This window comes from Myxine glutinosa, chromosome 2 (genome assembly GCF_964187855.1).
Source record: "Myxine glutinosa chromosome 2, kmMyxGlut1.1, whole genome shotgun sequence".
Lineage (NCBI taxonomy): Eukaryota > Metazoa > Chordata > Myxini > Myxiniformes > Myxinidae > Myxine > Myxine glutinosa.
This window is the reverse complement of record NC_136262.1, coordinates 213,772,893-213,789,282: the sequence shown is the minus strand read 5'-3', so window position 1 is coordinate 213,789,282 and position 16,390 is coordinate 213,772,893. Positions and strand designations below refer to the sequence as shown.

Genomic DNA, 16,390 nt, shown 5'->3' with positions numbered 1-16,390 from the left:
AAGAGCAGGAAGATATAAAAAAAGAAAAGAAAAAAAAGAAGAGCTTGACAAGAACAGGGATCTACAAGGAAGGCTCATTGGAATGGCTAAGGAGGTCAAATTAATTGGGATGAAGAACGAGTCGTCATAAATCCCCAAGACCAGGGACTATACTCATGGCTTTAACAAAATGGCAGGATTGAGCCAATCGGACAAATGCCGGTTTTGTGGAGTAGAAACAAAGTACCAGTCACCTCCTTCCGGGATGTTAAAAACTCATGTCGGAACAGCTGTACACAGAAAAACATGACAGCGTCTGTCAAGTAATCAGAGTGGCCACATGGAAGCCAAACAGTTCAATCTTGGTTTCATTAGACCACCGAATCTTGTTTCTCACAGTCTGAGAGTCCTTTAGGTGCTTTTTTGCAAACTCCAAGCGGGCTTTCATGTGTCTTTCACTGAGGAGAGGCTTCCGTCTGGCCATTCTGCCATAAAGCCCAGATCGGTGGAGTGTTGCAGTGATAGTTGTCCTTCTGGAAGTTTCTCCCATCTCCACACAGGATCTCTGGAGCTCAGCCAGTGACCATCGGGTTCTTGGTCACCTCTTACCAAGGCCCTTCTCCCCCGATTGCTCAGTTTGGCCGGGCCGCCAGCTCAAGGAAGAGTCCTGGTTGTTCCAAACTTCTTCCATTTAAGAATTATGGAGGCCGCTGTGCTCTTGGGAACCTTCAATGCAGCAGAATTTTTTTTGTAGGCTTCCCCAGATCTGTGCCTCGACACAATCCTGTCTCTGACCTCTGCAGGCAGTTCCTTCGACCTCATGGCTTGGTTTTTGCTCTGATATGCATTGTCAGCTTCGAGACCTTATATAGACAGGTGTGTGCCTTTCCAAATCATGTCCAATCAATTGAATTTACCACAGGTGGACTCCAAGGTGTAGAAACATCTCAGATGATCAAGAGAAATCTGAGGCACCTGAGTTAAATTTCAAGTGTCATAGCAAAGGGTATGAATACTTATGTCAATGTGATATTTCAGTTTTTTCTTTTTAATAAATTTGCAAAACTTTCTAAAATCCTGTTTTCTCTGTCATTATGGGGTATTGAGTGTAGATTGATGAGGGAAAAATGAATTTAAACGATTTCAGCATAAGGCTGCAACATAACAAAATGTGAAAAAAGTGAAGGGGGTCTGAATACTTTCTGAATGCACTGTATGTACATCGAAGTGGTTCTTTCTACCCACGATCATCGGAGCACCTACCTATGCAGATCTACCTGAATCTATATATCACTACCCCAAAATTCATAACAATATGTACTCATATCTGTTGCCAAAATGGTAAGTCAGGCTTCTCTAAACAAATGCTAAGAAATAACTATCGTTCTACTAAACGGTTTTATTAACCCCTAAAGATTATTCCCACAGAAATATATATATACACACACACACACACACACACACACACACACACACACACACACACACACACACACACACACACACACACACACACACACACACACACACACACACACACACACACACACACACACACACACACACACACGAACTTTATTAATGTAAAACTAAACTCGTTTATTGAGCCTACCAACTAATTAATATGGTGCCCGAGCACTGCATCATGGGTACTGAATTCTGTTCTTACGTTTAAGCACATAACATATTTTGTATGGTGAAGATGAATTGATATATGCCGAGAGGGTCCACAGTCATCCCGGGACTAAACAAAGTGCAAGTGGTCATCGCACCATCATGTACGACCTCGGACATGGAAATGAGGTCATTTGGCCATTTGATTTGGATGCCCTTGTTGCACTCCTTCAGGGTTAGTTTTTTGCTCCAGCTTTAAACATCAATCTTGAGGTTTTGCTAAAGTCTAAAATCGAAATAACCCAAACTTGATTGGGTTGCCCAATTTGTTAATTATAACAAAAATCTTTACAGCCATGACGAGGCTTTTGAAGAATTTATCATTGTGTGGCAACCGTCAGTTATCAATATCATTGATATCGGTGCTGGAAATGGTGTTAAACGGAGGGAAATGAAACTTAAGTTTTTTTTTTTAATTCTATGACTTTATTTTATCTACTTTCCGATTAACTTGTGTTCATTATCTTTGTCATAAACGAGGTGTATTGCAATTTTGGTAGTTCTATTTCAAATGATCAGTTCCTGTTATATCACTAAAGGACTCTGTTGTGCGTCATTTGTTTCTTTATGGAGAATCCAGGAATTCGAGGGTTAAATATGACGCATAGCTCGTAAAACTGATGTTCTTTTGTACTGGAATGGTAAAAAAAAAATACACGTACGCATTACATAAGTTATTTGTACAAGTTCGTGAGTAAGCGACGACGTGAGTCTGGTTCGACTCATGGTGAATCTATTCCAAAGGGTTTTGCCTCTCCCACCCACCCCTTTCGAATTGATGAAGACGATGGTATGGTCCGTTGTCATGGTGCCCTGGAATGGCACGCTCTGCTGGCTGGCCCATTGGGCAGCTTCTGGGCGGGGAAGACCTTTGACTGGCGGAGAGGACTATAGAATGGAAGAGGGAGGGGGCAGGTTGTGCGTAAGAGTGAGAAAGCAAGATCTGACACAACGAGAGCCGCTATTCGCGGTGTGCGGCACATTGGAGGGCCGTGCACCATGTCTTACGGAGGAGTTGCCTTTAAAAAGGTATGGACGGATACGTGAGGGATGGCGGGGGAGGTGGGAGCAGGGTGATTGTGTGTACGGGGATAGAGAAAGTTGTTACTGGACACCACCTGTAGAGTGGACACAGTCTTGCCGAGCGTCTAGTATTGGACACCCTCCCAACCCTCACCCCTCCACCCCAACCATAAAGCCCGTATGTGTCAACATGGTCATGGTGTGCTCCCAGTACAGCTTACCTTGAGTGGGGTGCTCCTGGCATATCCCTGGGCGTAGCCTTGGGGTGCTCCTGGCATACCACTAGGTGTAGCCTTGGGGTGCTCCTGGCATAACCCTGGGCGTAGCCTTCGGGTGCTCCTGGCATACCACTAGGTGTAGCCTTCGGGTGCTCCTGGCATACCACTAGGTGTAGCCTTCGGGTGCTCCTGGCATACCACTAGGTGTAGCCTTCGGGTGCTCCTGGCATACCACTAGGTGTAGCCTTCGGGTGCTCCTGGCATACCACTAGGTGTAGCCTTCGGGTGCTCCTGGCATACCACTAGGTGTAGCCTTCGGGTGCTCCTGGCATACCACTAGGTGTAGTCTTCGGGTGCTCCTGGCATACCACTAGGTGTAGCCGTGGGGTGCTCCTGGCATACCACTAGGTGTAGCCGTGGGGTGCTCCTGGCATACCACTAGGTGTAGCCGTGGGGTGCTCCTGGCATACCACTAGGTGTAGCCGTGGGGTGCTCCTGGCATACCACTAGGTGTAGCCTTCGGGTGCTCCTGGCATACCACTAGGTGTAGCCGTGGGGTGCTCCTGGCATACCACTAGGTGTAGCCTTCGGGTGCTCCTGGCATACCACTAGGTGTAGCCGTGGGGTGCTCCTGGCATACCCAGATCTAGTGTTCTCAGCTTAACCATGTTCATAGTTGTGGTGGGTTCCAGACATATACCTGAGCATAGCATAGGGTGGCGGGGGGGGTGAAAGGATGATGGGTGTTCAGACCCCTCCCCCCTCCTCCTCCTCCTCCTCCTCCAACTCTGTCGCATGGCAGGAAATTAATTGTCAAAATGCAAAAATTCGGTGATTTATCTTCTGTTTACCTTGTTGGAGTAATATTGTGTCTGCCCGGTTAACCTACCTTGATATCTCGGATGACCACCCTCACCCCCCCCCCCCCCCCCCCTCCTTTGCACCATTTGAAAATGCTGACTCCTTCCCTGGTGCCCCCCCTCACTCCCCATGAATTCTTCCCTTTGAACCTTCGTCTTCGGGCTTTTGAGGCTATGGCACAAAAATATTTCCTGAGATTGCTTCTGTCTCAGGATGACACACACACACACACACACACACACACACACACACACACACACACACACACACACACACACACACACACACACAGTAATTCGGTGAATTGTCTGATGGTTTTTATTCCACACAGACAAGTGCTCAAGTCACAAAATGACACTATGCAAACTCATTAGACATGGATTGTTGTCATACTACTGGAGTTGGAGTTTCTGGTTCTCGCTCGCTTTGCCCACAATTATGACTTGCGTACTTCTTCCACTCAGGTCTTCAATTGTGCTCGGTTTTTCAGCTTTGATAATTCACTTTGTCTATTTATTTATCACTTGTAACCTTGTATTGGAACAGTTTGTTTCATTTCTTCACTGTTTGAAGAAGTGGAGATAACACACATTCCTGTCAAGTTTTTATTTGATACATTGATGTAAATGAGGAGGAGCTTGTACTCGAATCGAGGGCAGGGCAAACACACCAGTGGAATTAATTTATCTTTGTTTTAATCGCAAGGACAATAGTAGGCAATTGGCAAACACCTATATCATCATCATCATCATCATCATCATCATAATCATTATCATCTTCAGGCTGCTGGTTTGCATTATTGCTGGGAGCATCGATATGCCGCCGATGCAGTACCTCCTGTGGGTTAGGCCAGGCATTTGTAAAAAAATAAAAATAAAAACTGGAACAATGCGACTGTCGCCAATATGCCTCCGCATAGTCCCACAACGGGTAGATGCCATCACTCTGCATATGTATGGGTAGGGGATCACGTTTGTGAAGTTTCGTGTTGATCGGGTAAGGTTCGTTTTTTCTATCCAAGATGGCTGCCAAACCACGTGACCTATGACATCATTTTCAAACTATATGCGACAGTGCTGTTAGATGATATTTGTAAAATTTCGCATCGATAGGGTGGGTGGTTTCAGAGATAGAATTATTTAATATTTTCCTTCAAGCCAATATGGCTGCCAAACCATGTGACCTATGATGTCATAAATGTAATATTTCAATACAAATGGGTCATAGATCATGTGCATGCGATTTCAGATTTTTAGGATAAGGAATTCAATTAACATTTTTGGCTGGTATACCACTTCACCTATGATGTCATCATTATCATGCTTTTGTTCCCCATTGGGAGTACTTGACAATGTGATTTTCAAATTTTTCCATTCAGCAGTTTCCGAGAAATAGTTTTTTAATTATTTGCTTTCAATCCAAGAAGTCATAGGTCACATGGTATGGCAGCCGTCACAATTATCATAAAAACATTCTGCGTAGGTGTCACTCCTTCCCTGAAAGTTTCGTTTCAATCGGATATGTGGTTGCTGAGAAAAACGAGGTTTATCCCATACGGACGGACTGAAGGACGGACAACCCGAAAACATAATGCCTCCGGCGACTTTGTCGGCGGAGGCATAAAATATATTGAAGGTACCGGCGATAACTCGCCTACTCGTCACAAAGGACATTGTGGGGGTACTTACCTCCCACCAACTAATCTGAGCACACGGGTCTGATCTGAGCACGGCTTAACGTCCTTCCCATGGACGGCACACCTATTGATGCTTCGTTCTGCATGTGTAACACCTGGATGAAACTTTATACCTGACTGGAGATATGAACCCAGGATGGGTACCGAGAAGGTGAATACGGACGCATACCTCCAGGCTATCATGCCAGCCCAATATGGAATTTGAACCTGGGTTCCCACCCTACACCAAAAGTTCAGATGGGAACATGAATAGGCCCATTCTGAAACCCAACTGTAAAGCAGCTCTCTGTATCACAATGGCGTTGGTCCATTGGTGGTCCCATCCATGTCATATTTGACGGATGGTCCATTAGTGGTCCCATCCATGTCATATTTGACAGATGGTCCATTGGTGGTCCCATCCATGTCATATTTGACAGATGGTCCATTGGTGGTCCCATCCATGTCATATTTGACAGATGGTCCATTGGTGGTCCCATCCATGTCATATTTGACAGATAGTCCATTGGTGGTCCCATCCATGTCATATTTGACAGATAGTCCATTGGTGGTCCCATCCATGTCATATTTGACAGATATTCATGCTTCTCCTGCAGCACATAATTACATCGGCGAGATTCTTCTTTGCTTCCCACTTACACCATCCACCTCATTCCTCGCATGTCGTACTCGGTGCCTTTGTGATCTCATTACTCAAGTGGTGTTTTTGTGGTTACGGTGTAGCTCAGCCATGTGCCTATGTCGTCTCACGTGGCTGAAAAGGGACAAAAGATGGTGTAAGACCCTCTAAGTGAAGCTCGTGAGCTGCACACCACCCATCAATTACTTTTCGTTGAATTTAAATTACAAATTGTGACCTCAGGTTATTATCTCCAGGTAAGCTTTTCATTAATAGGAGGCACCTGTGAGAATATAGTCTGCTTTGTAGTGCAATAAAAACCATCCGAATTATTTAATTCTGTGAAAAGTGGCTTCACTTTTCTTGTTTTGTAGTTTATTTTCCAAAGTCCCCCCCCCCCCCCCCAACCCCTCGCCCTGCTCCCTTTTGAATCCCACTGATGAAAACGGTGTTGTGTTTTATTTCAACCGTGATTAAGTGTTAGTTTCATGTTGGTTTCCCTGTTAGCTGGATTGGTGGACTCGAGTGACGTAACCTGGTGTGAAGGTATATCCAAGAAGACCAGAGCACTTGCTACCAGGTATATCCAAGAAGACCAGAGCACTTGCTACCAGGTGTATCCAAGAAGACCAGAGCACTTGCTACCAGGTATATCCAAGAAGACCAGAACACTTGCTACCAGGTATATCCAAGAAGACCAGAACACTTGCTACCAGGTATATCCAAGAAGACCAGAACACTTGCTACCAGGTATATCCAAGAAGACCTACAAAGTCCAGGCAGGAGGCATTGGAGGCAAACCAAGGGAATTGGTCGTGAGGATAGAACGGTCTTTGGACCTCGCTGCTGATTTTGTACCCTTTACTTAAAGGTAGATTTTTGTATCTCTTTTTGTGCCATTCCGACGCTCCTGACATTGCTGGCATTTCCTCCGTGCCACTTTTGCCACCTGCAGCGCTTGTGCAAACGATGCCAATTGCCCACGTGAGTTCTTTTGCACACATCGGCAGCACGTTATCTTGGAATATCTTGCGACAAGCATTCCAGTCTTATGAAATTTCATGACGTGTTCAGCTTCTATGTAGTTGCACCCTGGAAATCCCAACCATTGACGGCTAAACTGTTTCGCAGTTCAGTTGCATTGATGTCTGCAAGACCATAACGACATCTCTCACCTACAATTGGTACAGTGGTTGAATGTCTGCTGTCTATGGAGTTTGCTGCATGTCAATAATATTTGTGTGGTGGAACCACTCTGGTTGAGTGTAATTTCTGAACTCTACTGTAATTTTGGGACTATCTGGACAATTCCTTCATGATTGGTATTGTTTTCAAAACTGCACTATTACTACTATTATTATTATTATTATTATTATTATTATTATTATCATTATTATGATTATCATTCATATTCTGCCCTTAGCCAAATTTACGGAGTGGTACGGCAGAACCTGAGCCAGGTTACAAATTGCACAACTGTTTTTGAAGTGTCTGACCTGATGCACTTTCCCCAAAACATTTCAAGCGCCTTGGGTAGTGCTGCGCCTGCCTCTGTTGTGGGTGTTTGCTTGTGGTTAGGGAGGGAGCGGTTTCCGTTGGTTGGGGGGAGGGTGGAGTGGATTGCTGATTGGGAGGGGGCGTGGGGTTGATTGCTGATGGTTGGGGGGGGGGGGGGGGGGAGGGATGGATTGCTGATTGTTGGGAGGGGGCGTGGGGTGGATTGCCGATGGCTTGGGGGGGGGGGGGGGAGGTGTGGATTGCCGATGGTTGGGAGGGGGCGTGGGGTGGATTGCCGATGGTTGGGAGGGGGCATGGGGTGGATTGCCGATGGTTGGGAGGGGGCGTGGGGTGGATTGCCGATGCTTGGGAGGGGCGTGGGGTGGATTGCCGATGGTTTGGAGGGGGCGTGGGGTGGATTGCCGATGTTTGGGAGGGGGCGTGGGGTGGATTGCCGATGGTTGGGAGGGGGCGTGGGGTGGATTGCCGATGGTTGGGAGGGGGCGTGGGGTGGATTGGCGATGGTTGGGAGGGGGCGTGGGGTGGGTTGCCGATGGTTGGGGTGGGGGGGGGGAGGGGTGGAGTGGATTGCTGATGTTTGGGGGGGAGGAGGGGTGGAGTGAATTGCTGATGTGTCTGTGTGGGGGTGGGGGTGGGGGGGTTGCGAAGAGGGGGTGCTTTTTGCGATGGTTGTTTGTTTTAGGGTCTAAGTACATGATGTTGGGCAATTCCACGGTTGCTCACATTACAATACATTATATATATATATATATATATATATATATATATATATATATATATATATATATATATATATATATATATATATATATATATAGTTGACTCGCTACATGTGGGACAAGGATCGCAAAGGTCGAGGATCAACAGCATTTTGCTGTATGTGCGATTATTAAGGCAACTGGTGTTGACCAAAGTACAGTGTTTCCTGTGGTTTAATAATATAATGCATGATTGTATTTTGAAAAGATGTGAATGTCTTGGCAGTGTGAATCGATGTACAATTCTGTAATGCTGTGCTGATGATTGCAACATGTAGTTGGCATAATATATATATATATATATATATATATATATATATATATATATATATATATATATATATATATATATATATATATATATATATATATATTAACCTGTACTGTGCGGGTGCTGTCAGCGTATCATTGCGGCACGGTCAAGCAGGCCCCAAGCCTCCCATGCGTCCTCGCTCCCTGCTCGGCCTGCGCAGAGTCTGGTTAAGGGAGATCATGAATAATGGATCCTCGATATTGAAAATGTTGTCGCATGTTTGGAGCGGCCAATAGCATCTTTGGAGCTAGGCCGTAGCGCTCCTGCAGGCGCAGGCCCTGTCACTCCTGCGTCGGGCGCTCCTTGGGACTGCCCTACCTTGCACGAGCAAGGTGCTCGAGTGAAGGAGAGATGTGTGTGGTTTGCTCGCTGCGGAGCTTCGTTCCGAAGAAATTTGTCACAAAGTTATGGCAGTTTTTCTCTCCTCCACCCCCGGAGGCATTTGTGAGCAACGACAGCCTCTCAGAGGTATGTTCATTATAACAGATGCTTTGATGATTTACCCGTTACTTTTACATCATCTTAAGAAAACAATAAAACAAGAATTTGCAAATGTAAATGTTTTGACCTTTCAATGAGTTGTAAATTCATTATTGAGTATTTTGCGCAGTTGGATTTTTAATCATATTCACCTGTCGTAAGCACACCGGTTGTTGAATTGCATTGTGTGATTAATCCCAAAGATCTATCTGTGTCTATGATTCCCTCTACCTGTATTGAATCGTAGTCCATGATGGCCTCTATGTGACCTCTGTACATTAATTGTTCGTCATGCCGGGTTTGCCAATGAACGCTTGTACAGATGGGGTGTGTCTGGTCCAAATCACCTCTGCTGTTTCTTAAATGAGGTCACATTGCATCATTGGTGTTCGTGTCCATTCGGGTGGTCAAAAGGCAAAAAAAAAAAAAAATTGAATTGTTTTACTCCGAGCCTTTAATCTTTTTGGTATTGAGCCAGAACTTCTGCTTCTGAAATATTTTTTGAATACATCAAGTTTTAGGGTTTGCACAGTGACTCATGGTCGCCAGACACTCAATGTTTGTGCCCGATAAGCGTTGAATTCCTGCAATCGGGAAACCTCTTGCGATGTTCTGTCACAACTTGAAGCAGATACTGGGTTTCCTGTTCATCCCTTGTCAGGAGACGATTGTACTCTTCAATGAGAGCAACTGCGTACACCAGAGTGCAACTGTACTGTATTCAATTAACTTAAAAACAACTTCAAAATGTGCAGTACATAGCAAGGTCATAGGTCAACTGTAATGGTCAAAATCATAAGTATAACAGTGGAGAATAAATAATCAACTCCAAACATTTATGCGAGCCAAATATGTGAAATTACAAACTCCGTGTGCAACCCCTAAATTTAGTCCAAATGGCTTAAAATTTCACCACAAGGGTTTTTTCATACATACAAAAACATTTAAGTGTTAGGAGCATGACTTTTCCAACTTTCATTTTTAAGGACCACCCTGGTGTCCATAGATCCTGATAGCTGTACTACCTAAGACGGCAGTACTTGAGCTGCTCATGAGACGTCGTTAATGGGATTGCTCACAGGGTAGCACGTGTCTCCTGGCCTGACTATAAACTGTCACCCTGGTGTTTCACAAGCTGCTGGTTGCTTCGTTTGTTGTCGGATGGGATGTTGAGCTGGGGACCCATCTATCAGCATTGCCTAACTGGGGACCTCAAAGGATCCCATGTTGTCTTTTGACACATGAATAAGGAGGCGATTGTTTCCAGCACTGAACAAATTCCAAATTCCTGCTCTAACGTACAGGGAGCGTTGCATCCGTGGCACACCCACACTCACAGAAATGTTGAGCAGCAGCCAGGTGTTGCACGTGATTGAAATGAAAACAAAAATGAACATCTCCTTGATAACATCCTGAACCTTGGCCACCATTTTCCTCTCTAGGCAATGGCACTGTGTGCGCTCAAGCTAAAACTTGCAAGTGATGGAGGACCACTTTACATCTTTGGTCCAATGATATTTTGTAAAACGGGCTTTGAGCTACATTGGACTTTTCACCACATTAAAGATGGTTTCCAGTCAGTAGGCCATGACATGTTCTACCTGTGAGTCAAACTATGTCGGACTCCATGTTGGGCCTCAGTGAGGAGAGGTGTACTACTTGCTGGTACAATGAATGTTTTGTTTCAATGATCTTGCTAATCGGGTTTTGTGCAGGCTGCTTGTAATTCGGCTTTGCTCCCTGCGAAGGCTGCAATCTTGATTATCCAGCCTGCATTCTTTATTTTCTTTTTTTGGGACTGGACTTTAAACCCTCATTAGTAAGGCTGAGGGTCTGAGGACAACTCTGCAGCAGGAGTGAAGCGCAACTGTGATTGTTTTATGTTTTATGTGATGTTATGTTTCATGGTGTCTGTGATTGTTTTATGTTAATTGACAAGGGAGGGTTCTCTACAGGGCATCGTCCACCACACATAAGGTTCATGCCTCAACTGGAAACGTCACGATGTGTTGAACCTTTGAGATTTGTGCATTTTATCACGAGACCGAATATGTCCTCGAAGGGACGGGAGAGGATATTGTAATGTGTGTGCACAATGCACATGTTCACACGACGGTCTACTTTGATATACCCTACAGTAGGTGGCCCACTATCTTTCAGTCTCAGATCTACTGCAATCTACGTATGTACTTGGGTGATGCTCTGCATTGATAAATTCTCATTCTTGTTAGAAATGCAATTTTTTGGGGGGGTTTGGGAACAGATTATGAAGACACCTTTGGAGATAACTGCTGCGATTTACCTGAACTCGTTTTCCTCGGCGTCGAATGAAACAGGTGCACATTTTGGAATCGATAACCAACAGATCTTAAACATAAATGAACTGGCCTACTCTTGCGTCTGCATTGGAGTAATTTGCAACTTTTTAAATATCAATAATGTGCTATATTCTTCACCTGACCTTAAGAGGTGGTACGGTACGTACTAAGTTTGTGTTTGAGTTGTGGGTAAGCAAGTAATGAATAAGAAATGAGCTGTAACGGAGTCATTCCTTTGTACGTTAATCCTACAAGCTCCTGCAAATTGCTTGCCAATGGATGGAATGCCAGGAATGCCAGGAATGCACATGTGGAGGCCTCTCCATGGCGACCCTATCACAGAGATATGGGCCTCTCTGCACCAGGACCGAGCTTGTCAAACAGAGTGCCGTGGATTTATATTATTTATTTTTATTTCTGCAGATGTTTGCATTGATGCTTCAATGATTTCATGCCACACACATTATCTGCTTTTGTGAGTTTAATGATCTGAATTAAATGAGCATGTTGAGTTAAGTTTTATTTTATGCCCTCTTACTTGATAATTTTTTTTACCCATCTGAATGTGTATATTCTTATTATTATTATTATTTGTCAACGTCCAATTTTCCCATGTTCTTGTGGGGTTGGCTGAGAGAAGCTTCGTCCATATCTTTCACAAACTGGCTGACCAGGCCTGAAGTTTGACTTAGGTTGGGGCAGGGTTTTGGAATTTGGCCATGGTGCCCGGCGATAGCTCGTCTACTCTTCATGAAGGGTCCAGTGGAATCTTTAGCATCCACCAAATAATGCCAGCAGATGAGAGGCCCAGTTTGGCGTCCATCCGAGGGGCGGCACACATTTATGAATTACCCTCCCTGTTGTTGTTGTTGTTTTGTATGCAGCCTGTTTGTTGCTGGTTGCATTATTTCTGGAAGCTGTACAAGTGATGCAGTGCCCCTGTTTACCAGTAAGCCGATACGCATTTTGCCAACCTTGGAAGGGTGACAGGTTGAATCAACCCACCTGGTGTTATTTCAATGGCACGCAGGGACTCAAACTCGAGACCCAAAGATGTTAGGCCAACACCAGGCTTACCCTGCCTGTGAAATGACGAGATGACAGTTTATAGCTGGGTCGAGATTCAAACCCAGGCTGGACAGCTTGGAGGTTAGTGTGCGTTACCTCTAGGCCTGGATGTGCATAAATGCTGAAAATTGGGACTTCCTTACAATGGACATACTACTTTTTTCAGTGTTCCTTCAGTGATCTTAGGTTGATGGTGGAGCTAGCACAAAGTATGTATAATCACCTGTATTGTATAGCTAGCTAGCTATCATGTGCACTGTGTGGCCATTTTGGTTGCTGGTTTGCAATCCTTTTCTGGGGGTGTGGATGTACTGCTGATGCCCTCTATTAACATGCTGATGCTGATGCTGATGCATGATTATTAACATGCATGATGCTGATGCCCTTTATTATTTATTATTGCTGCCCTCTATTAACAGTACACTGGTACTCATCTCTCTGACCTCAGAAGGATGACAGGCTTAGTCAACCCCACTTGGTGTTACTTCAACAGCCAACCGGGATTCAAACTCGGGACCCTCGGATCCCAAGCCAGCCGCCCTAACCATTAAGCCAACACCTGGCCTATACCTGTATTGCATAGACATGGATATTAGACTGCAGACAAACCATCACTGTGCTATGGAATTTTAACCGGGCATGATGAGCTATCTGTCGGTTCATATCGGAATGAGAACAGGCCAATGTTTCATCTCACGAACGAGCTTTCTGGTTTATCTTGTGTTGAAGTGATCATGAAAACCTTTCTTTGTGAGAATGATAAACAAGCAGATCGGGACAGTAATCTGGCATACAACTGAGCCACCAGAAAGGTGTGTTTTTGGGAGGGTTGGAGGAGGAGGGAGGGGGATTTGAGGAAGGAAAGGCCAGGATGAAGGACATGTTCTAAGTAATGTTATGACCTTTTCTATTTCCATTTTTTCACTTATTTATTTTTTCTGCCAATCCATTTTTCTTTCATTTATGAACAAGAAGGCAAGGGGTAATGGCGTTATTATTCTATTTTCTGTGAATCAACAGGTGTGACAGCTGCAAAAACTCCTCGAGCACCTGGGACCGAGATGCTGAATGAGTTTATCTGTTTAATTTACCCTCGAGTTCTCGTTTTAAAAGTGGATTTCCTTTACCTTACACGTGAAATATTATCATCATGTTAAATGGGAAATCCGCTGCCCTGGGTTCTGTTGCCAATTGCTTCAAAGCTTTGCATTCATTTTCTTGTACTTTATGAAGTTTGTTTAAAATTATTGAAGTGTTTGTTTAAAATTATTGAAGTATTTGTTTTCTGCTTGTTAAATCACATTGTTTGTCTCTTTGTGACTTGAGCCATAAGATTGAGCTCTGTATGAATACAGAGTAAACCCCACACCATGCTGAGCCTCTTTAGCTGTCCACTGTCCCATTGGCTTACTCCGCTGTCCCATTGGCTTGCTCCGCTGTCCCATTGGCTTGCATTGGCTTGCTCCGCTGTCCCATTGGCTTGCTCCGCTGTCCCATTGGCTTGTTCCGCTGTCCCATTGGCTTGATCCGCTGTCCCATTGGCTTGATCCGCTGTCCCATTGGCTTGATCCGCTGTCCCATTGGCTTGATCCGCTGTCCCATTGGCTTGCTCCGCTGTCCCATTGGCTTGCTCCGCTGTCCCATTGGCTTGCTCCGCTGTCCCATTGGCTTGCTCCGCTGTCCCATTGGCTTGCTCCGCTGTCCCATTGGCTTGCTCCGCTGTCCCATTGGCTTGCTCCGCTGTCCCATTGGCTTGCTCCGCTGTCCCATTGGCTTGCTCCGCTGTCCCATTGGCTTGCTCCGCTGTCCCATTGGCTTGCTCCGCTGTCCCATTGGCTTGCTCCGCTGTCCCATTGGCTCGCTCTGCTGTCCCATTGGCTCGCTCCGCTGTCCCATTGGCTCGCTCCGCTGTCCCATTGGCTCGCTCCGCTGTCCCATTGGCTCGCTCCGCTGTCCCATTGGCTCGCTCCGCTGTTTCTCCCTGTCCCCATTCGAGGCATGTTTATGCTGTTTTCATAAGGTGAATTGTTCCTGACTGGTAGGCTACTCAATGGTATTTACATGGGGTTTAAGCCCTCACAAGTGGCCAACCTGAGGAGAACTATGATCCATTTGCAAGGCTGAGGCTAAGTGGTGGCTCCGTAAGACTTAAGGGGGTAAGTGTGAAGGCACTCGACATCACATTTGCCTCGATCCCAGGAAGATATTAGGCCAAGGAGATTTCTGGAGTCATCGTCTGTATCGGCCTTGTTTTTTGTTTTTTCAAATCATAGTTGTTTGTCTGTCGAGTCCTTGGAACTTAACTTATGATCAAGCCGACAAAATTTGTCTTTCAGGATGTCACAAGAATGGAACTTGCTAGGAATAAATAAATTGGTGGTTGAATGCAGGGAGAAACTGAAATAGCAATAGCAAAATAGACATTTATCACAAAGAACTGAACGGTTCTGATCCAAAGAATAATTTGTTTTTGCACAAGTTTGACTCAATTTTCCGAGAGATGTACAAGCAATAATGGGAGTTGGCTGATTAAAACTTTATTTTACACCATGAAGACATATATGGAATAGGTGGAAACCCTTCTCCGATGTCATCCCAAATGAGATGTTGACATCCTGGGAATGCAGTGGCTATTGTCTTTTGCAAATGTTTGTTTTTTAAAACTATTTACATCCATGGACTGAAGTTCACAACCGGTAGTTGAAGCAAGTCGCTCTTCCTGTAGCAATTAATGGTGGGTGAGATTTTAAATTCCCATCAGTTGAACTCTGATTATTTTGACGTATCTGCTGAGATTAGGAGAGACAGGGTTTAGTTTTTTAGATTTGTGTGTAAACTAACTTCACAGTAAGCATGTGTTGATTCCTCTCTGCTGTGTCATGGAAGTAACACAAAACCCATCGAGGTTGTGCAAACTGTGGTGTAAATGTGGAAGTTTGTGTGTGGTTTTAAGTGCATTTAATTGTCCAGGTGGAGTAAAATTCTGCAATGTAAGTAGATATTGGGAGTTTGGGGAAGGAGCAAGGTGGGAGAAGGAGGGGGCGGGGGGTGGACCAAAATTGTAGTCGATAAACCAAGTGAAAACCCTGGCTGGAAATCGAGGGAGGAACTACAGAGCGAAGGCATTGGTACACATCATTAGAGTGGCCATGAGAGCAGCCAACATCATGTAGATGGTAGATGGTCCCTATTATTAGTCTCTCACAGTCCTGAAGGGATAAGAGAAGCTACTATGTCCGTTTGTCTATGTGTGTGTGTATCGACTTTAATGTAGTACACCTGGTGTATGAAATAGGTCACCTATAGTCCAAGCCATTTAGCCCAAATATGGGGCCAGATAGGAAAAAACTGCAACACTACATATCAGTGCGAAATTGTATGCAGTAATATATACCAGATAACATATCAAAAGTCTAAAGCTCTAAAAATATGGGGTGTCTGTCAAAATCACTGGTACATGGACCCCCCTTTTCATCCTTTTGCGGTACGATTTGTTCACATTTTGCGATACATTCCGAGCACATGGTATATAATTATACTTTTAATATCAGGAATTACAGCATGTTACAGCCCCAGTACGGCCCGTACGGAACAAAAAAATAAGCACGTAAACAAAATTCCCAATAGCTAAATACTGATCACTGATATGCAAATACATGAATCACTTGTCATGACTGTTTCAGAATTATGGCACATTTTGTTGATTAAAATCACAAACTCATAATAAAATCACATATAGAGAAACTAATAATACTGACTCATAAAATACTGTCGGAAGTCAAGGATTCGCTTAAAAGTAAAAAAAATGTCCACAATTAACTAATTCAGCTGCATGTAACAGTCTATAACAACAGTCCACTACCTA

The 16,390-nt window shown here is 44.5% G+C and overlaps 1 protein-coding gene across 4 annotated transcripts in view; it reads left to right on the top strand.

Moving 5' to 3' along the window:
* The window catches only part of LOC137422167 (tight junction protein 1), a 200,503-nt gene that overhangs the window by 23,870 nt on the left and 160,243 nt on the right, over positions 1 to 16,390 (top strand). Inside the window, exon 1 of one of the 4 annotated variants that reach the window (XM_078772221.1) lies at positions 2,558 to 2,682. The exons of 2 other annotated variants lie outside the window; for them this stretch is intronic. In XM_078772221.1, coding sequence (XP_078628347.1) covers positions 2,653 to 2,682 — 30 coding nt within the window. In that variant the 5' untranslated portion in view covers positions 2,558 to 2,652. Of the gene's footprint in view, positions 1 to 2,557; positions 2,683 to 16,390 lie in introns of those variants that run through there. One more of the 4 variants, XM_078772223.1, reaches the window with a different exon arrangement.